The sequence below is a fragment of the Micromys minutus genome (assembly GCF_963924665.1).
Source record: "Micromys minutus genome assembly, chromosome: 2".
Taxonomy (NCBI): domain Eukaryota; kingdom Metazoa; phylum Chordata; class Mammalia; order Rodentia; family Muridae; genus Micromys; species Micromys minutus.
In genome coordinates, this window is record NC_137971.1 from 70574882 (window position 1) to 70597697 (window position 22816).

General features: G+C 47.9%; 1 protein-coding gene across 1 annotated transcript; it reads right to left on the minus strand.

Annotated features, from left to right (window-relative positions):
* Positions 1-1784: 1784 nt before the first annotated feature.
* On the minus strand, positions 1785-21443 carry ITGAX (integrin subunit alpha X; the record flags this gene model as incomplete). Its single annotated transcript, XM_080911702.1, has 30 exons — positions 1785-1883; positions 2734-2844; positions 3110-3211; positions 3340-3453; positions 3647-3730; positions 3844-3948; positions 4022-4100; positions 6802-6885; positions 6964-7043; positions 7118-7246; positions 9471-9633; positions 9831-9904; positions 10478-10609; positions 11272-11426; positions 11513-11670; positions 11773-11903; positions 14701-14910; positions 14998-15138; positions 15296-15438; positions 15528-15657; positions 15810-15883; positions 16076-16226; positions 17310-17463; positions 17700-17845; positions 18020-18150; positions 19585-19699; positions 19831-19901; positions 20176-20279; positions 20710-20815; positions 21407-21443. The coding sequence occupies 30 exons, from the start codon at positions 21441-21443 to the stop codon at positions 1785-1787; spliced, it is 3513 nt and encodes a 1170-aa protein (XP_080767828.1).
* Between the last annotated feature and the right edge of the window lie 1373 nt (positions 21444-22816).

The window sequence follows — 22816 nt, forward strand, 5'->3', positions numbered from 1 at the left end:
GTAAGATTCTAGCCTGCCTTGGGCTGGGCTGGTACAGAAGCCGAGAGACTAGATCTAGGTCTGGGACAACAACTGCGTGAGCTGCTTGACGGGAGTGAGGCTTCAAGTGTAGAGATAACACAAGAAAGAGCATTGGGGGCTGAGGAACTCGGCAGACAAAGTTGGTGGGCAAGCTGCACAAGCCAGGCCTTCCAATGTGAAGAAGGTTTGGGGTACACCAGGGGCCGCTGCATTACACCTCGATTCTACCCATCTCTTCATCCTCCTAGTCACCCACCCAACCAGCCAATCCCACGAGTCCCCTCACACTTTCGTGTGCTTTTGCTTTGTCTTTTGCTCTTGCTTTGTAACCCACTTGGTTTAAACCAAGGCAAGTGCATGGGTGTGTGTCATGGAGCCATCCACTGATGCCTGAAGACAATGGCCTCTCTTCCAGCAGCCTTGCAATGCCATTAGGTGGGGCAGGACACCTTCTCTGTGACTGAGTATTTACTACGTCAGTTTTGTGCAGGCCCTACGAAGACAATTGCAGCTGTTCTCGAAAGCCATGAGATGGCCTTTCACAACCCTCCTCTCTCCTGCTCAACTCTTACATCCTTTCCACTCCTTCTTCTGAGATGTTCCCTGAGCCTTAGGAAGGGTGATGTAAGCGTCCTGTTTAATGCTGAGCACTCTTCAGTCTCCTGGTCTTAGCAGCGAAATCAGCCACAAGTCTATGTTATTCACATCTGCTGCAAAGACAGGCTGAGGACAGGAAAGAAAAATGTTTCCTTATATAATGCTAATCCTCAAATGCCCCTAGACTCAGGACAGCATCTGAGAGAACAGCGGAAAAAGCAGTTAAACAGTTTGAACAAAGACACACTTCATTTGTGGGGAAAGCCATTCCTGGGAGTCATAAAATGGCTTACTTCCCCATGAGTTGTTAGTCAAAGAGCTCCCTGCTGTCCCAAAGCCATATAATTTATTGCCACTGCGTTAATTGCATGTTGGAACTCAATGGGATAGCACAGGAAGGCTGTAAGACCTGGGAAACCAGGCTGGAACTGAGTTACAAACTCCCTCATTTGCTTTCTTGACAAGACTTGGGTAGAATAGTTTCTTTGGTCTTAAATCCATACTCTATCTTAGGCAAACAGATGTTTGTTTATATCTTCCCCTAAAATGTTACCCAGCAAAGTGGCATGGGCCTTTTCTGACCTTGAGCTGTGCTAGAGCAATGTCCCTCCTAAGACAATAGGACAGTTCTTCCCAACTAGCAACACTGATGCTAGAATCCAATCCCGTCAACTACATTGCCCAGATGTTTCCTTGCTAATTCGGTTTGAGAAAGCTGGGGTTGGGCGTTTCCAAGAAAAGCTACAACCTGATGTTCACAATACTTTTCTAGAACCGAGGATAACACAGAAACACAGAGCATCCCAGGCTATCTGAAGCTCACCTCTTCGAGATGGAACTCAATTCTAACATCCTGAAAGTAGGTGGGAGGCACTTTATTCTTCATCATAGAAAGTTTATTAGTGTCCAGTGAAGCAAGGGAGCCCTGAGATGCCTGTGTATTCCTAGGTAAAGTCCTACAGAAGTTTCTTGTGCTGTAGCAGAGACCCTGTGTCCCAAGTTCTAGGTAAAGTTTTCGCCAGACAATGACCCTTCCCAAATAAGGCACAAAGCAAGGCTGGCCTGGTCCCAGCATTCCTGCTGCAGAACTGGGCTGACTTGGAGGACAGTACAAGATCTGGGACACCTCTCAGAAGGGCAGGTTCGAAGAAGATGAAGGGGAGGTCTCACTGGGCAACCTGGGGCTCTGGGGTCCCATTTTCTGAGACAAACTGTCCATTTGCTTCCTTCAACATTTCCTTGTACTGACGTTTGAAGAAACCAGCCTGTGGGAAGGAAGAAGAAAATCAGCATGAAGTGAGCAGAAGAAAGAAGAGAGGAACTGCTTGAGTAAAGCACTCGCTGACAAGTGTGAGACCTGGAGGTCAGATCTCCAGAACCCACACAAAGGCTGGATAGGCATGGTGCCCCTCCTGTAAGCCCAGAACTCAGCAGGTGAAGACAAAGGATCTCTGGAGCAAGGTGGATAGCTAGAATAGTCAAATTCATGATCTCTGAGTTCAAGTGAGAGGCCCTGCTCCAATATATAAAGTAGAAAGCGATGAAGACAGACTCAGACAGCCTTCACATGGACACATGTATATGTGCATGTGTTCCCACAAACTCATGTGTGCCTACACACACATGTATGTATGCACACATTCATGGACATCACACACACACACACACACACATGCAAATGAGAGAGAAAGAAATAACTAAAGGAGAAGAAGGAAAAGCATTTTTGGAGTGTCTACTACTTTCAAATAACCTAGTACATTCTGTATCATTTAGATGTGGGCAAAATTATGTGGCTTACATCACCCTTGCTCTGATAAATACCAAGACCCAGACCAGCCCCTGGGGCTTGTGTCCATATGCATCCCTGCCTGGGCTTATACGAGGTTCTTCTGTAAAGGGACAATACAGACAAGTAGAGGAGAATAGAAAGAAAAGGAGAGAGATGTGCAGGCGTCTTAGAGACGGGAGGCACAAACTTGAGAGAAAACTGGGTGGAGGGGTTTCCTCACACAACATGAACTGGGGACAGTGGACCCCAGACACCAGCATGAGCTCTTGCTCATCCTGTAGAAGGAACAGGGTCAAATCCTGCTGGAAGACGGACAAACCGCTCACCTTGTAAAGTAGGGCCGTGATGAGAGCAAGCAACAGCAGACCTCCCACTGAGCTGCCCACAATGAGAGGGAGTGGGTTGTGAACTTTATACCTCTCCAGCATCGTCTTCATCTGGTGGAGATGGACCCATTAGAAAGCCTCGTGTCTCAAGCTGTCTCACACTCTCCCCAGAATCCCAGCTTTTAGTATTCTCTTCCTCTTCCTTGCCAATGCACTGTTCCAAGCATTATTGAGCTATAGAACCATTCATGCATTCTGAGTGTCTCGGGACCTTCATTCATTCTCCCTCCAGGATGGCAAACCCCTCGGCTAACACTACAGACTAAACATCTGGAGCCCCCTCACCAGCCTGGCTCCTGCCTGCCACAGTCACTACCTGGGCTCTCAGAAATGCCTCCTGTCCTGGCAGCTGGGAATACACAGACGTGTTGAATGTAATTTCAGCCTCACTCGTGAGCAACACCTTTTTCTGCAATGTCTGCAAAAGAGAGGGTGGGGGCAGAGCTGGGAATTAGATCTGAGGGCAGCTTAGGGTTCAAGAACTGCCCTGACCCAAGGATGCCCCAGAGCCATCAGTCACACACGGACCAGGACATGGCCACACACCTGACTGACCCAGTTGAAGCTGAGGTTGCCCTTCAGAATGAAGTCAAGCTCATCCTGGATACCCAAGGAGGGGATGTCACAGCGGAGGTGCAGGCAGTCAGCAATGGAGCAGTCCTGGGATCAGAGATATAGTATCAAACCAAAGTATGTCTGGGTAGGAGACAGCATTAATCTATAGAACTTGACAGATGCATGTAGGCGTAAATAGAGCTGGCTATTCAGCAGGTGCCATTTGACATTCAGAACATGAGCTCTCAAGTCCTCTGATGCATAGCTTAATGTTCTTAAATATTCCAGTTTTCCTCACCAGCACAGGACTCTTCTGCATGTGAGTCAGGAGGTCAAGTTGTATTGGCTTAAGTCTATTCTGGTAGCATTGGATGAACGGGTTCTAGAAGGCAAATAGAGAACCCGACTTTAAGCTGCAGCATCAGGGACTCATAAGTAACACAGGTTGTGAGTACGACAAGGGCATCAGGCAAGGAACCATAGGTGGTCGCATACCTGAGGGTGGGAGACCATCACTGTCCACACAGCTTCTCCCTTCAGCTCTACGGGCACCCAAAAGTTGATGCTGACTGGTATGTCTCTCTGTCCCAGATTATTCACCTGTACAGAAGGCACCGATAGCAGAGCCTGTGCCAGGCTCCTCTGTCCCTTGCTCCCAAGTCCCCACACTTGCCTGGTATCTATGTTCGACCACACTGGCCTTCTTCTTTTCTGAGGTTGTGAAGTTAAGATACTTGGTAAATTGGTCGTGGCTGGAGAGAGAAGAGTCATAAAGTCGTACCTGGCCTCCTGAGGAGGGTCTGGAACTAGCATGATGATACAGTAATCAGTTGGACATGGGATAGCATGGAATTGGGTTGCAGGGATGGTTTAAAAGACAGTTTTGGGAGTAGAAGCAGCTTCAGGGTAGGTGAAAGGAACCATGCAGGAACCAGCCAGCCAGAGGACATAGCTGGGGAAAGACTGGGTTGAGGTGTAGGGAAAAGACCTAAGAGCCAAGCCACTGACTCGCTGGAATAGCAGCGACCACTGCCTGCCCCATTTCTACACTTGAGCTATCAGTCTCATCCTTCCTGCACATGTGGGACACAGCAGGTTTTGTTGACCACGTGTTCTGTGTAAGTTTGACTCCTAGGCCCCTACATTTAGGCCCTTTCCCCAACTTTTCTTGCCTTTTATCACCCCAAACCTTTGAAGGATCCAATTAACTCTTCCATAGGTCTCAATGTAACAAAACTTCATGAGACATACTTGGGCCAAGCCTGGAAGTACAGTGGCCACAAGGTCCCTCACATACCAGCTAATTCTACCTCTGTGTCTGACTGCTCCATTCCCCATGTACATAGCCTTTGCCTATATACACCAAGTTCTAACCCACAACTCCTACTCTTGGGGCAGGCTAGCTGGGCACAAGGGAAAAGAGGGGAAACCTGCATGGTTACTTGATATACCTCCAGAGCCTTGTGCCTGCTCAAACAGTAAACAAGACCATCCCAAGCCAACTAGAACTAACATGACTGACTGACAGGGATCATCACCAACTTTTCTTCATTAAATGACATCTCTGTGTCATTAACATACAAGATTAGCTGTCCCCATCATGCATCTGAAGACAGAGCCATATAGGGATAGAAAGGGTGAGTAAACCCTACAAGGGGGGTTTCCTCCACTGCAGTTGGCCAATTAGACAAGCTCTCTGCAATGCCGGGTGACACCACTGTTTCATGAGAAGCTCCCACTCAAATGTGTGCTTCTCTATAGCAAGCCCTCTTCTCAATTCCTTACATCTCTTGTATCTGAATTCTCTCTGGTGGTGACCTGGAAGCATTGGGTAGAAGTCTCAATCAGCTTTGTCGTTTAGACAAAGAGACCCTACCCAGCCTTCATCCAATGACAACACTCTTAGGTGTCATGTCTCCACTACTCAAAGAACTCCTCCCAAATGTTCACAGCTGCCCTGGGGACCTCTCTAAGTATGATTAACCTGTAGGACCACGTAGGTCTACAAGTGGTGTGTCCTATCTGTGGTTCTCTGCAGAATGCCATGAAATCACCATTGTATACATACATAGAGCATGCATCTTTCTACCTGGAGAACCCCAAACATGCAGAGCAATCAAAGTATGAAATACCAGCAAAGAGACCCTCGAATTAGGCAGGTCCCATAACAGACTGGATTAATTACACACAGGAGCTCAACAAATGTTTGTTCTGTCAAATGAATTCATAGAAAGCAGCTACGGGCTGTGCCAGACAGGGAGCAAACACTGAGAAGGTGTCTGATGACTATTCTCTATCCCCTAGTCTCAGTACCTCCTCCCATCTTCCTCAGTCCCCCTCAGGCCCTATCCGCTATGCCGCTCCTCTGATGTTCATCCTCCTCAGGTATATCTTTTATCCTAATTTCTACAAAGGGTGGAAAGGAGTGGTTCTCAACCTTCCTGATGCTGCGACCCTTTAATACAGTTCTTCATGCTGTGGTGACCCCCAACCATAAAATTATTCTGTTGCTACTTCATAACTGTAATTTTTCTGCTGTTATGAATTGTAATGTAGACATCTGATATGTATGATATTCAACCTCTGTGGGAGTCGTGGCCCACAGGTTGAGAATCTCTGCCCAATGAGCTGTATCTGTTTCTTATGGAAAAAGAACAGTTTTACACAAATGCCAATAGACCCACCAATGTTTTGATGTCCCTCCTTGAAAGGACCTCTGTCCTGTTTTAGGAACCCACTGATATAGTTTCATCTTGAAGCCCCTCACCCCCTCCCTACATTTAGGCTTCTCACTCTGAGTGGCACAGTCAGGAGGTAGCAGAGCCTTTGGAGGGTAGATCCTGCTGGGAATTTTCTAGATCAGTGAGGGAGTGCCCCAAAGGATACTATAAAACCATAATTCCATTTTTTTTTTTGCCTCCTTACCATGAGATAAAAACATCCATGACAGCCACTACATCACCACAGACCCAAAGCACTGGGCCAACTCTCCATGGACCAAAACTCCAAACTGTGAGCCTAAAGATGCCCTTTTTACTTATAAGTTGCTTCAAATTCTTGTAGTGACGAAAAGCTGACCGACATGCCCTGTCACCGAGGTTACAGAGCCAAAGGGCAGCCCTGGAACCTCGATCTCCAGTTAGGCTCTAAGACCCTCAAATGCAAGAGTGTGTCTCATACATCCTAGAGAACCCAAGGAAATCCTGTGGATTTTCAAAGCCTTTTGAGACCTGTAACCTGTAGTAAATATATGCTGTCATGATAATGACTTCACAATTAGTGCCAAAACCAGCCCATAACAAGCATCCATTGGTGAGCATGCTCAGTTGTCAGCGTCATCTCCCACCGGAAAGAAAGACAATGAAACCTAAAATATCCCAGATGATCAGTGGTGATCCTTACATACAATGTTTCTATGTGAAGAAGAACTACTCTGAAATCCAGGGACTGTACCTGCTGATCACAGTGTATACGGCATACTGTACTGGGAGCTCCAACTGGAAGGTGGTTTTTCCAGGCTTGGGTATACCATTTTCACTGGGAACAGAGGTAGAGCACAAGATGTGAGGATCCTAATGAGAAGGACACCCCCTGAGCGGGGCTGACCCAGCTTACCTGCTCACTCTGGCTCTTAGAAGCAGCCTGTCCCCTAGCTCAGCATTTGGGGAGACATCAAAAGTTACCAAGAAAGTCATCTGAGGAAGAAGGTGGTGAGGTCACTGAGGAGTGAGGGAGGAGGAGGGGCAGGGTGTGCAGGAGCCAGGCTGACCTGTGAACCTCCACGGAAAATGACGCGGCTGCTGCTGCAGCTGGTGCTCCAGATGCCCTGACTCCGGTCTAGGGTGCTGTCACACATGAGGTGCAGGGAGTGCCGCCCCTGCCGCGGCCACCTCTGGTTCTAGTTAAAAGCCAAAAGCACACAGGGGATAAGTGCTTGCTAGTGTTCCAGAGAGAGGGAGCTGAGGGCGGAGTGTTTGCGAATCCACATCTGGTCAAACTTCCGGTGGTGTAGGTCTAGTCACTAGAAACCTCGCCCTTCATTTCTTGTTGGGTTTCTATTCTTCTTGCTCTTGTCCTATATACCCTAGGCTATTCTAGAACTCACTAGATAGCCCAGCCTAGTCTCAGACTCAAGGTGATCCTCCTGCCTCAGGCCCCAAGTGTTAGGATTATAGGCATAAGCCTTGTTACTTATTTTTTTTTAAGATTTATTTATTGTATGTATGTAAGTACACTGGGTCAGACACTCAGAAGAAGGCATCAGATCCCATTACAGATGGCTGTGAGCCACCATGTAGTTGCTGGGATTTGAACTCAGAACCTCTGGAAGAGCAGTCAGTGCTCTTAACCACTGAGCCATCTCTCCAGCTGCCTTGTTACTTTTAAAGGCCTTTGCCTGTGGATAGTTTCAAACATACTCAGCAGAGAGGGTACACTATCAACCGCTGTCTCTGTCACTCAGCAGAGGTTACAGAGTTTTCCCATTGTTCCCACAAATACTCCCGTCTTTTCTTAATCATTTGAAGTACTTCCTACACATCATATTGTTTTACCCCAATATATTTCAACTCGACACCAACAAGGTTATTTTTAATACAGCCACAAGACCTATCAAGTCACATGCAACAGAACTAACAAAGACTGCCCGATATGGTGACAGTCATGCTCTGTTTTCCTGAGTTGTCTCTTAGCCGCTTTATTTTTAAACTGCTTTTGTTAAATATATATCTGACAAAGAGCCACATGCCACACTGGGTTATGTGCCTAGAAACACTGCCACTGCCCACACTCCAGGATCTGCTTTTCCTAGTTCGTTTTTCACAAGTAATTAAAATGTGCTCCCACTACCGGATGCTAGATCAAGAAATATTTGGCAGACCTGCAAAGCAAATAGGTGAGCCCAGTTCAACCTCCCATTCAAATAAACCAAGTGTAAAAAGATATTTGGGGGAGAATTGGGAAAATTTGATTATGCTTTTAAATGTCAAGAATATTTCAAGAATAGTTCACTTTGTTGGATGACATAGTGACTTTGGGGTCACCTTAGATGTTGATGCTGGTCAGAAGTCCAGAGTAAAATGAAGAGAAAGCAGTGGTCCAGTGTCTAATACTTGTTTGAAAGTATCTCAGCAGATAAAAGCAACCAGGTGTGATAATGTACACCTGTGACCCCAGCACTGGGAAGTTTGTTAAAGCAGGAGGTTCAGGAGTTCGGAACTAGCCTTGGCTACTTGGATTTGAAGGTAGTCTGGGCTAAATGAGACATTGGCTCAGAGACAGAGATATGGATGAAGCAAGAATTACAGTGTTGGTTGGCACTTTTGATGATGCTCTTGGGAAGTTTTGTTTAATGTTGACCACTTCAGTCAAAGTTTAAAATTGTTTTGACAATTAAACTTTTGAAAAAAAAATGTTTCTCTTTCTTTAAAACATGTTGTGGCCTCAGTTCTGTCTTCTAGTGGCCGCTCTCATCAGGTAGAACCGAGAGTCCGGGGCAGAAGCGACATGGTCCAAGCATCTGAAGCATTTCCCTCTGCCTTCACAGAAAAATAACTTTGGCAAGCCCCAAGCCAGAGTAACCAGTAAGTTCCATTGTTTTACAATATTTTTAAACATTTTCCCAGTTTGATGATACATGCCTACATTCTTAGCATTTTGGAGGGTGAGACAGAGGACCGTGGACTCAAGACCAATCTGGGCTCCATAGTGAGTTTTAAGCCAGCAGGTCTCTGTCTCGGGAAAAGAACAGCTATTACGTGCACACAGGACAAGAGGCCAAGGACAGAGACGGGGGATGGTCCGCCTCCGTTCTGACACCCGGAAGGCACATTAGGGAACCGGAGGCAATAGTCTAACAAGACATCTTGCATGTGTCAAGTCCTTTCACCATGTGGCTTCTGTGTCATTAGGCTTGGCGGCAAGTGCCCTAACCTTGCTGGCCCTGGCATTCACTTCTTATATTCTTCAAAATATGGTGCTAAAAGTAGAAGACCCAGACAGTACAACCCCACCATCCAGTTGAGACTGGCTAAGATCTCTCGACCCACCAGAGACTGTTAAGTAATGGCCACACGGCCTGAGTTTTCAACCTAGTACAGGTCCATACCATGCAACCCACTCACCTCTTTCTTCCAAAGGAATACTTGGCCTTCTGCAACTCGTCTAAAGGACAGACCCTCTGGGTACAGCAGAGTGACTGTGGTCCCATAGGAATCTTCCCCATCATTAGACACCGTCACATTTACATTTAGATCCAGGTCACTTCCCACCACCAGGGTCTTCAAGCTGGGTGTTGGGAAGAAAGAGACGATCCTGTGAATGAGGCTAGAAACAGTCTGGGCATAAAATGCGTGGTAGCGAGGTAAGAGATAGAAGCCCTGGTTCTGAGCCCCAGATGAGAGTATGAGTCAGTCAAAGGCAGGAGCCCCAGATCCTGGGAGGGAGGCTGGCCTCTGGAGAAGATCTAGGGGGTGAGAACTCACTCTGGGAAGCCAAATACAATGCCAAGGTCATCCTGGCAGATGTGGTCCGTTCCACAGTTCTTCTCAAAGGGAAGCTGAGAGAAGGAGAACACAGGAATTAGGTCTGGGGCCACAGGCTGCTCAAGCCACATCCACAGAGGGCAGCCTCTTCCCAGAGCCTAGGAAATGGCAAGCTTCCTACCAGAGCCTCTCTCTGTCTCTCTAGCTCCCTAATAACTCTCAGGCTTCAGCAAAATGGCTGGCACTGTTCTTATTTCCCCTTAAGGAAATTCACAGGCTCAGGTTGCTAAATCTCAGCATGGCCCAGCCTCAATTAGATGTCCCAGCTCCTCACCTTCCCCACATCCTTGGGGTTACACGTTCTATTCCCATAATGCATCTGAGGATGTCCTCCTCTTCAGAGACAGCCTGGCTTCAGATTCAGATGTGAATTACTTACTCATCAACCACATGAGAACAACCTTCCCATCCTCTGAGACAATAAGAAGGGATCCTCCCTCTACCGCATAGACCTGGACTCTCCTCGGAGCCCCATCATACTGATATCTCTTCATACTGTTGATAACTCCACTAATAAACATCTTACCTCAAAAGACAACCTGTCTTGGGGTCCCCCTTGAGCCCCCAACATCATGAATAACACTCACAGAGGCCGTGAAGTACGTTTGGTCATCTACAGCCAGCATGGGTTGGAGGTTTTGTAAGGAAGGGATGGGTACACCAACAAGAGAGAAGTTGAGGCGCAGAGTGATAGGGGTCACTGAGTCCTCCACACAGGCCTAAAGGAGAGGCATTTGAGGGGTGATTTTAAAGGTTGTTCCATGCATAGTTACTGGCAGTATCAAATCTCTGTATATGTAAAGGGGGTTGGAGCAGTCCTGTCTGTGGTCGATAAGTGCTTGTAGCTTTCACCAGGGCGGAAAGTCTCTGGTCCACCCTCCCCTCCCCCACACAGCTCTCTCACTTTCTTCAATGGCCCCTCATGGAACCTTTATTCCTTTATTCTCTTCTCTGGTTTGCTGTCTTTGTAGCGCTTATTCCTACCTGACATTCACTATCTAGAAATTTGTTTTGGGTCCCCCATCACCACTGGGGAACTCCCTAGGGGAAATGACTGTTTTGCCCCCTACTGTGGGCATGTCTCAGTGAACAGCCATCAGAATGTGCTCATTAAACACCTGCATGAATCAGCCTGAGGCCACACAGCAGTGCTGTTCTCTTCCCTAAAATCCATCTGGGTGACCCCTAGCGGCTGCTCCCAGACGTGCATTCATTCACTTATTGAGCTAACAGGTATTAAAGATCGCCTGCCCGCCAGACCTGAGACTAAGGACCCAGGAAAGCTCAGAACGTGCTGTGTTCTTTCCTTGCTGAGCTTGCTTCCAGTTTCCAAATGGCCTCTACCCACAACTATCCCCACAACCTATCTAGGTGCTCTCACCGGGAGAAGCAGCTTCACCCTTTCACAGTGCCTGTTCAGACCAAGGGTTTTAACTCGAGTCAGAGCTTGGGTCTTTGTCTCCCCGAAGATGGCCCGAGGACTCAGGCGGCCATGGTCTAGGGCCAGATCAAAGGTGACAATACTTTGGATGTCACCTGTAAGGGGAAGTGGAACACAAGGATGATGAAGAAGCCCTGGGTTAGAGGCTTCCCAAGGTCAGGGTCAAAAGGAAGAGACTCACGTAGTTGGGTCTTGGGGCTTTCATAAAGTTGAAGGCAGACAGTGGCATCACCCAGTGTCTGCTCAGCGGCCACCTGCTCCTGACACTCAAACACAGACCTGGAAATCTCTGCAGGTGTGAAGTGTATAGTTGATAACACTCTAAGAATCGGCCTGGTCCTGTTGGCAGAACACTGGGCTGAGACCACAGCCTGCAGGTAGGAAGAAAGGTCCTAGACTGAACCTAGGACGGATGGGAGTGTCTGAGGAAAGTGTGCTCACCTAAGCAGCAGCACGTGTCCCTTGGACCCCACAGCCAAGTCCACCAGTCCATCCAGGGTGAGGTCCTGACCCCCACTCAGTGACTGCCCAAAATATTGGAGCCTGGGGAAGAACCGGGATCCTGAAATCCTCTGTCCAGAAGAAAAGAGTCAGTCTGAATGAAAGAATATTATGGTTTAGCTGTGGCTCGTTTCCTAATTGAGAGTTACAGGCTTTTGCCAAATCATACCAGTCTATCAGTGTTACTGACGGCCTTGCCCTAGTGCTGACTAGTCTCTCTGCCAACCTGACACAAGCTAGACACATGTGGGAAGAAGGAAATGTAGAGAAAGTGCCTCAGTATAACTGGCCTGTAGGCAAGTCTGCAGTGCATTTAATGATAGACTGGGGTGGGGCAGCACAGCGTAGGTGGTTCTAAAAGGAAACAGGATGAGCAAGCCATGGAGAGCAAGCCAGTAAGCAGCACCCCTCCATAGTCTCTGCATCAGTTCCTGCCTCTAGGTTCTTACCCACAAAGTGGTGTGAACTGGATGCCCCTTTGGTAATTCTCCCTGAGGCACACACCTTTAGATCTCCTCCCATTGTTAGACCATCCTAACAATTATAAGAAGCTCAGCTTACCTTACCAACATAATAAGGTACTGGGCACTATACAGGAACATACATGCTCAGCCCTCTCAGGCCGGTCGGTGTGCCTAGTTCATTCTATTTCGATCACCATTTTATAGATGGGCAGAGAAGTGTGTACACTGGTCTCTTCTCTTGCCATTGTGACTAAATTCCTGACTAACCAACTAAAGGGGGAAGGATTTATTTGGCTCGTGGTCTTGGGTCACTATGACTGAGTCGGCGTGGGAGAGTAGTGCTATTTCACAGAACAGCAGCTAGAAAGAGGAAGAAAGAGAGGCCGGAGACGAGAGACGGAAAGACCCTGTAGCCATAATGTTTTTGTACACTGTGTAAAGTTTATCCTGTGTTAGTTAAACACTGATTTCTCCTCCCTCATATCTTTTTTCAATCTGGAAATGATATTGTAATATTTATACCAAGAATCTCCTGTCTGGGGTTTGTGTAAACAATCTTCACCATTTATTCTCTGCCTTGTCAATAAATGCTGATCACCCAGTGGCTGGGCAGAGGAGAGACTAGGGCAGGATGTCTGCCAGCCAGAGGAAGAAGGAAGGGAGAGAGGGAAATTCAGATCAGCCATGAGGAAGGAGTCCAGAGAGAGATCACAGAAACAAACCTGCAGCCCAAAGAGCCAGGCCAATAAGAAGAAGTAAATGCATTGGGGTAATTAATGGCTGGGAGGTAATCAGATTAACTTAGTAGTAGATTATCTAACTACTCAGCTATTGAGGTGCTTCTTGAAATAAATCTTGGTTTCTCAGAGTGGTTATTGGGGACTAGCTTAAGATAGAGAAATACAACTTCTAGATTAATACACTATTTGCATTCAAAATAATTCATCTTATAACTCAGTAATTTTTCTAATCTCTTTGTACCTGAATTCAATCTCATTTAGCAAGAGTGACCCTGCTGATGTCACACAGTCGCTAGCAAAATTACAGGGCTCTTCCATACGCTTTTCTACAGGATGGAACAACTGTTTTAAATATTCACACATTTAACACTTCCCCTCACAGCTCTGTGGCCTTTGAGTGTTCAGAGTTGTGATACCATGTCCATGATCAATTTTAGAACAAATTATCACCTATCACCTCGAATAGAGATCTGACACCTGTTAGAAGTCCCCCATGCTGTCATTTCCTCTTGTGCCCAAGTTTGTGTAACCAGTCAATTACCTGCTGTCTCTATAGGTTTTCCTATTACTTCTAACTGTTTTGGGTTTTTTTTTTTTTTTTTTTTTTTTTTTTTTGGTTTTTTGTTTTTGTTTTTGTTTTTTTACTTAGCATAGGATTTTGAGGCTCATGCCCATCGCCTGCTCATGGTGGAGTGACATGTCATTTCGTGGATAAACATCTAGTTTGTCTGCTCATAGGTAGATGGACATATGGGTTGCTTCTACATTTTGTCTATTAGTCATGAATAATGCTTCAAAAGGCATTCTATGTAGTTTGTATGAGGACATGTTTTCAGTTCTCCCGTGCTAGAAACCGTCTGATCATATGACAACTCTATTAATAATCTTCTCAGAAATTAACACATTGTTTCAAAATAGCCACATCATCTCACAGTCTCACTAGCAGGGCCTGTGAGTCTCACTAGTGGGCAGCTTGTCCTGGTGACTCGAGGCCCCCCTGATTCCAGCTGTGCTGATGAGGGTGAGGTTGCACTTCACAGTGGTGATGTGTCGGCACCTCGTGGGTAATGATGCTGAACATTCAGCATTTGGTGTGTCTGCTGGCCTTTGTTAAAAGTCATCTTCGGAGAAATGTCAGCGGAGATGCCAGCCTATTTGCCTGCTTTGACATTTGCCAAAAGAAAGCAGCTGTTCCTTCTAAGGGAACCTGGTTCCACTGTGTGGAGGGCTCCTGCCCAGGTAGCTGGCAGGGGCATGGATTACCAGGAGGGAACGAAATTGAAGAGTATTTAAGGAGATGAATGAGAAATTAGCATAGAAAGGAAGCGAGACCTAGAGCTGGTGAGCAGGAAGGAGCCACTGATGAACTTGAGGCCCAGAATCCCCCCTAGTCTACACTGAGCCGTGTGCTTACTAAGCCACATCTGTGAAAGAGGTTCCCTGCCTGACCCGTGTGCTAACATGGGTTGCCACAGGTGTGGTTGGTCTCAAGTCAAAGCAGAAGTTAAGTCGCCTCGAGTCTCAATTGTGTGGGCTTTACCTTCTGCGAAATGCTCAATGCTTAGCCAAGAAATAAATGAAGTCACGGAAGAGAACTGTTGTGAAAGAAATGAGAAACAAAGAGGAAGCTACTGTAGACTTGGGGGACAGTGACTGGGCCTCACCTGGCTGGGCGAGGGAGCAATGTCCTGTCTTGAGGCTCCATGGAATATGTAGACAGCACCTCCGTTTTCCTCCTCTCCCGGTGCACCAATAGCCACATCTGCCAGGCTGTCCCCATTCACGTCCCCTAACACTGTCAAAGCTGCCCCAAAACGGCCCCAAGGATGGCCCTGCTCCCCATGGAGGGTGGCCTCACACTGCCACCTGCTCCTCTGCAGAGCAAAGGCAGTGTCAGGCCCAACCTGGGCAGACCCCCACCCATACCCAGATGCCACCAGCCAGGATCCTCACCCACTTACCACACCAGGCATGGGGCACACTGATACCTTCCCCCCTCGGGTCTGCTCATAGTAATGGGGGGCTCCGATCAGGACCAGGTCAGTGCTGCCATCTCTATCCATGTCCACAGAACAGAGAGAGGCCCCAAAGTAGGAGCCGATCTGGGGGCCGAGCCTGAAGTCATCTAAAGATGCTGGGCCTGGTCCCTCCTCTCTCCCAGCACCACACACCCTCCATAGGCCCCAAAGCCCTGCCATGTCCTCCACCTTGGCCACACTGCCCACTCTCACACTCCATTCCGGCTTCTTCCGTACCAACCTGTGTCCCTCTGACTTCAGACTTGGGCCTCCAATCCCTGGATTCCTGGGTAAAGATGACAACCTTCCCCGTGTGCTGGTGGCGAGGGGCCCCCAGGATCAGGCTGTGGACCCCCTTCCAAAAGGCCAGTGCAGTGGAGTAACCTGAGGGGCCCAGACCTCAGCACCAAGGCTTCTGTCTTCAGGCAGCTCGCCCCGCCCCACCCCGCCCCGCCCCTCCCATAGCCTCTTACCCAGGTAAGAATCTCTCATGTCCACATTGTCCTGAGACATGTTGATGAAGGTGGGTTTCATATTTGGTGGATATAAGAAGGCACCTCCAGACCAGCTGAAGCTTCCCACAGCCCCCAGAACCGGTCCATCCTGAGAGGAAAGGATCCCAGGGCTGACCAAGATTCCAGCCTAATTCAAAGGAAGCCTGCCCCTGACTCCACACACCTAGTTAGCTAGTACTCTGCAGTGCCTTCCTGTCCACCACCAGCCTACATCACCGGCCTCGACAGGGATCAACTCACAGGCGTAAATACAGCACTGAAGCCCTCCTGGGACATCTCCAATTCAAAAGAACTGCTGCTTGGTGTCTCTGTACCTGGGGAAATCAGGATGCTTAGCTTTCAGGAAGAAAGACAACAACTCCCAGGTTCGAGGAAGTCTCTTAGGAGAATCTAAGATCAGTGACCAACAATTAAGAGCAGTGCCTAGCTCACGAGGGTCTAAGTTCAAATAAGAGTAGCCCTATGCCTAATGATTCCTGAGGCACATAGCTTCATTGCTGACTTACCCTCAATGGCAAAGATCTTCTCCTTCAGCTGATTCTGAATATCCTTCAAGGCATCAAAGTTCTCCACGCTGAATATGTATTCATGGGAAGGCTTCGATGCAATGTCCTTTAATTCTTCCCTGGACTGTTCACTGTAAAAAGCCTGTCCTACCTGTCCCCAGTGAAGACAAACCCCAGTGAGAATGAAAATTCTCATAGGTCTACATATATCATGTTACTACTGAGTCTGAGAACTCCCCTGTGGGTCCATGTTTTGAGCAACTTGTGTGGTGGAGCTTGGCTGGCCAAAGTAGGGTATAAACTTTTGAATGTTATCCTCCAACCATCCCCATTCTCTCTGACCTCCTTTCTGGTCCTTCACATGTGAACTGCTATGACATCATACTCCCACCACCATGAACTCCGCCTTTCCTTCTCCTCCATCATAGACTAAGACCCTCCAAGACTGCACATCAAAATAAATGATTCTACCCCAGAAGACGAAGAGCGTAAGGGCCGGAGGGTCAGGAGAGCACTAGGAGGCACTGTCTCCTGGACAGGCATGCCTGTTGCATTTATGAACTTTATACCAGCTGTGGTTACCATTACAAGACGCACATAAGAACAGGCCAGCCCAAAGTCTCACACAGATGGGAGACATGGCATCCAAGCCCCATCCCACAGAGCTATTTATATTCCATACCTGGCAGGGCCGAGTCACCCTCCTTTGAGTGTGGTTATTAGTGAGGTTTCCAGTGCTCTGTCATATGACGGAGCCACAGCTATGCGCATAGAGCAATGCTGTTGGACTCGGTAGGTTGTTTTTTTTAAACACACAACGTTAGGAAGGGAGGTTTGGGGGACACGGGATGGGGAGAGAAATAGGAAATGGAAGGAGTATATGATCACATCTCATTGCATACCTTTGTGAAACTCTCAAGGAATGAAAAATAAAAGCTATCGCTCCCGTAAGTGTTACCACGATGAAGCAAACGTGGCTAAGGCGTTACATGAACCATCACCCACCGAATGATCTTCAGTCGGCCTCAGAAATTCTGTCTAAATGAGGCTCAAATGGCATTAGGGAGTAGAAGCAAGGAGGTCACAGGTCTCCAGGCTGAAGGAGCCTTTCTCTGGCTCCAAATATATATCTAAGGCAGCAAGAGATAAGAAACCTTGTTTTTGCCCTTTAGAGGAAGTTTCTTCAAGAGGAAGTTACAGGAGGAAGTGGTAGACAACCATCTTTGTGTCCTACCCCAATTGCATAACGAATGATGCCTGCAGCCTCTACCATTGGGATGACATCATTATAATTCAAGTTGTCCCCTGTTTTACTCCCATCAGTGATGACAATGAGGACCCTGGTGGCATCTTTCCGAGCTCCACTTCGGGCAGTGAACAGTTCTGTTCTATCAAGCAAAAAGAAAGTGCGGAGACCTATGGATAAAACTACACTGACTTCTGTGGACTGTGAAATGGGGAAATAGCCTCTCCTGTAGAAGGCCCCACTCCCACTCAGAAACCCCAAGTGACAAGGGTGTCAATGGGCTACATTTTAGGTTTCCCATTTATCTCTTGGAAAGGAAAACGAGGCCCAAAGGGAACCCCAGATGTTCTGGGAAAGGAAAGGGAAGTCTGGACTCACAGGGCATGCTTGATTGCCGAGGCTGTATGTGTTGACCCTGACAGCTTCACTACAGAATCCAACAGGCTTAGAGGGCTTGATGTGGAGATGAAGTCATTGAAAGTAAAATGTATCCAGAAGTGATGGGAGAACTGCATCAGAGAGAACTAAGAAAAGCACATGCAAGTAAAGACTAAGATTCCCCAGAGTTCCTCAAACCTACCCAGCGAGCCTTCCCAGCAAGCCCAGCGAACCTTCCCAGCAAGCCCAGCGAACCTTCCCAGTAGGCCCTGTGTGCCTTCCCAGAAGGCCCTGGGCCTCGCATTTCGGCAGGAACTCACCCGTGTTCCAGGTCGCTGAAGCTGGCTCAACACAGCTTTAACAAAGTCCAGTATTTTTTTAAAATTTGTGGAAGAGATGCTACCGGAGCCATCAATCAAAAACACGATGTCCTGGTCTGGCCGTGGACACTCTAGGAAAGGATGTTGCTCTGACCCTCTGAGGGACACTCACAAGATCTCCTGGCCACAAAACTCACTTTCCCAGTTCCCTGACAGTCACAGCCCAGTCCCACTGTCTGTGTCCCGATTCTCAATTCCTCTGCCCTCTAATGTGGACAAGGCCTTCAAGTCTCACAAAGAGGCTACAACTGTGATCTAACCTAAGCCATCCCAGAGATAACAAAAATGCAAGCATCTCCTGCCCCAGTAGCAAGAGACAGAGAGCTTTCTTCCTCCACACAGACTCTTCAGTTCCTCCCCAGAGGCCAGCAACAGTCTCTCCCCATAACAACCAGCTCAGAAAGGACCATAGTCTGGGGCCAGTTCCTGTCCTTACTGGTTAGTGCTATGCTGTATTTTCGTTGGTATTTTCAATGTCATCCCTGGTAAGAGCCACACACTACCTTTGTCTTGTTCTTAGTTTCAGTGTGGGTTGCCCTTCAGAGCAATATTAGAATTTTCATTCAAATCAAAATTTTCCAGTGCAAGGAATGGACTCTACCATCTGGACTGGCAGCAGCGTGGATGTTCTTAACTACAGAGGTCTTTGTCTTCCCACAAGTGGTTATGAAAGCACCCAAGAAGATAAGACCCACTAACCAAGTCCTCCGTGGATATGCCTACCACTCTTCCCAGCCTTCCCTTTCTGCGTCTCTCTCAAAAGACAGAAACAAGCATTCTGACATTTCTGTTGCGAGAGTCTAAATCCAGAGGATCTGTGTAAGAGATGCCCATCCATTTCCCTGAGCGTCTCAGAGTGAGCACAAGACCAGAAAACAGCCTCAGTCTGCTGCGGAAAAGCCCACACTCCTTCACCTCATCCTTTATCTCTAACAACACCAGAGAAGCCAAGCCCCATGTCTTGACCTGGTAAACACACACACACACACACACACACACACACACACACACACACATGCATAGAGAACACATATGCATCCAACTCAGACTACACCTTCATCAGCAAGTCCCAGACGGTTGCACTAACCAGTCGCTGGAGAATTAATCCCCTTCACTTTCGTTGTAATAGTAATAGCAGCTTCTCTCATCAGCACTGTCTTGTCAGGCCAGAAACTGTACCAAATGGCTCACCTTGTAGTGCTTGCAAAGTTTCACCCATTACTAGTCACATTTGACATATGTCAAACCCAAAATTCCAAGACAATAACAGACTAGGTATCGGGACCAGCAGTGTCTTTCCAGCTGTGACCATCTGGAGATGTATTTTCTGGATTTTCTCTTCCTCCCTCCCTTTTGGAAAAGAGTGTGACCCACTGAAACCAAGACGCATGTGCATGGAGTACCCCAAAGGAGCTGGTGACTTGCTTACCCTGCTGTGCAGTTGGAAGGAGCTGGTGACTTGCTTACCCTGCTGTGCAGTTGGAAGGAGCTGGTGACTTGCTTACCCTGCTGTGCAGTTGGGAAGTTCTGGTTCTGCGTGAATGATGAGCTCAGAAGAAAGCAGAGCCCTGTCAAGTATGTATTCTCTCTGCATATGTGATGCACAGTAGGACCACAAGCCTTGGGACAGAGGATAATGATGAATGGAGCTTGTTCTGTTGGTCTACTCTCCATCCCCTGCATCCTCGCCCAGCATCCCTGGGTCCCTATTCCTCCATTCAAGACCTTCCTGTAAGAACAAGAGCACTCACCAACAGCCGGGAAGGGTTGGTGGCAGCAGCGAGAGACAGGCCCAGGGACATGTTCACAGCCTCTGGGGGCACTGTGGAGATAGACATATGTATAGTCACCCTTGAGGACAGAAAGTGTTATATAAGAGGTCTCATCTCCCACCATCTGGCTAACAGAAAGGCCCCATGGGTAAAGCAGACATCAGATTATAGGGGAGCTGCAGCATTGTGGGGGTACAATGGGTAGGCCCAGGAGCATGTCCGAGGCTGAGTTTATAGACAGCTGCAGCTGCCAACTCCTGGGCTCTACACAGGCTACACAGCCTAAGATCTAAACAGTAGGCCTGAGGCAGGGCTGAGACTCACCCTGAAGGTAGATGGGCTCACACCTGCCTGTGAGATAGCCACATTTGTAGAGGCCACCTATTTGGTTGATGGCTTTTATTTCCTTTGGCGCTCCGACCACCACCCTGTGAGGAGATAGAGAACACTACAGTTAGGAGCCACCGAGCAGAGAGCTGACTCCACACCTGCAAAGTGGAGGTTCCATTTAAATTCTGGACAGGTGGCGTTTTGTTTTGCTTTCTACTTTATTCTCTCCTAATAGGAGCCCTCCATTTTTGGCATCTAAGTCTTTAGTAAACATATGTCAGAAGGACAACTCCTTGTGAGTTTACAATGAAGTCCGAAGGAACCACCCCTATGGTTTGCAGCTCATAGTGCCTGCATTTAATAAGCACTAATAATGTTATCTGAAATTATTCTAAAGGCCTGTTTTCAGGAAAACGTTCATACGAATAAAATTGCCACATCCCATAAAGAAAAAGTATGCAGATGATACCACTGGGGTGTGGGGGTGGGGAGGGACAGGGATCTTCATAGCTACCACCAAGTGCTCACCAGGAGCCGGCATACTGGACCACACTGTGTCCGAACTCAGCACCATCCATGTGGAAATGTGTTGGCTTCTCCACATCCAAGTTGAAGCCAAGACAAGAAACAAATACTGGGGAAGCACAAGAAGCTTTAGAGAAGGTCCCCTCCCTCTTGACCACCTTCCTGCCCCCTCATCTCCCAGGCTCCTGAATCCCTTGACTCTCTTCCACACTGAACACTGCCCCCCAGAGCCCCTGGCCCTGGACTCCAGACTCATCTCTCCTTCACCTAGCTCATGAGTCGCTTTCCAGTGTTAAATTTCAGTTCTGTTTACACAAAGTGAGCATCAAAGTTTGAAGACACATTTTTTCCCATCTCTATCCATGGGGCTTTGATGAAGGAGAATCTAGGAAAACTTGGAAACCATAGAGGGTGTATGAGTACACCCGGCAATGTATGCGTTCTGCCTATTTGAGAAATCTGTGGGTTGTCAAGGCCAACTCACCTCACTCTTAGGATCTCTTGGGTTCTCCCCCAAATGGCTTCTTTGATATTCTCTCATTCCCCAAACTCCAGAACCAAAGCCCATGTCTCAGCTTCCCCCTAACATCAAGTCACTCTCCTTACCAGGATCCTGAGCTCTCAACCACAGCCTCCAGCTCATGGGCCTGGCTCATCAAGAACAAGTACCCTGTTTCTCTTCTCTGGGGCCCAGGCTCACCCATCAGCAGAAGAAAGGCTGTCCAGGTATGGCTCATGACTGGAGAACAGGAGCAGGCTCTGAGCAACTAGCAACTTGGAAACATCTACCGAATGACCAAAGAAGCAAGTGAGAAAAAAGGTGGTTTGGAGGCCAGAGACCAGGAGGGAAGTTGTCGTCGTGACTCAGAGAGGGGTGGGGAAATTTGAAATGAAATAGCTCGAGAGGGGACTGAGGCAGCCCACACCCTTCCACAGAAGAGTTACTCTACTTGAAATGACCTGATGACATATTTTTCTGGTTTCCCAATTCTTTCCTGGATAGATGTAAACTGTCTCATGCCTCTCAGCCTTTTGTGCAGGCAGAAGTTTCCCCTTGACCTTGAAGTGTGACTCAGCCACAGGAGGAGAGAGAACAGACACCATCCTACAGGTGGGAGCCTTCCACTTCTGGCCTGGACTTAGTCTGAGTAGAATAAGAATTAAGCATGAGATCCATGTGAGGAGCACAGACTGGCATTCATTCATTCGCTCAATCATTTATTCATTCAGTGGGTTAGTCAGTTCCCACCAGCCATACTACCTACCAATAGCTTCTCAGCTGGGGGTGGGCCTTCATACACCCCTCCCCCTCCCATGCTTACTCCTACACAGGTGACCATAGCTATGGCTTCATGAGGGCAAGAGCTATGCCATGCTCAGAAGACAGCCTCTAGCACACTCTCCCCACTCGCTAGCGCCTACATTCTTTCTGTTCCCTCTTCTGAAAATGTTCCCCGAGCCCTGTGGTTGGGGTGGGCAAGTGACTTAAGTGATTTCTTTAAGGCTAAGCACACAATAGTCATTTATTCTTAGCACTGAAACCAGTATGAATTTCTCACTAACCACTACCCATGGGAAAATAAAAGCAAGCTTCTGTGACCGAAAGCAGCACAAACCCATGGCAGAGTTCAGAGGTCAAGGGTGGGGTCCCATGAGTCCCTTTCCCTTCCTTAACTGATTGTAGATAGAGCCAGTCTTGTGTGGACCCCGTGCAGGCGACTGCAGTTGCTGAGTTAGCAATTGCAGGTTCTACCCCATCCAGGAAGAGCGTTCCACCATTCCTCCACGCTTCCCTCCCCACTTTTCTGCAGTGTGGCCTGATCCTCACAAGGGTGGCCTAAGTAATCGTTTTAGGGCCGTGCCTATGTCAATGGCTCATCCTGTGTCTTAGACACCCATGTGTCTCTGCACTCACCACAAGTTGGTTTTCTTTACTGTTCAGTGGGGCTGGAGAGACAGCAAAGATAAAATGCTTGCTGCACAAGAAGAAGACACGAGCTCCAGCATTCATACAAATGCTGGTTGGGCCTCGTGGTCCACCTGGATCCCAGTGCTTAGGAGGCTGAGAGCTGAATCACAAGAATAGCTAAGTCAGCAAGCTCTGAGTTCA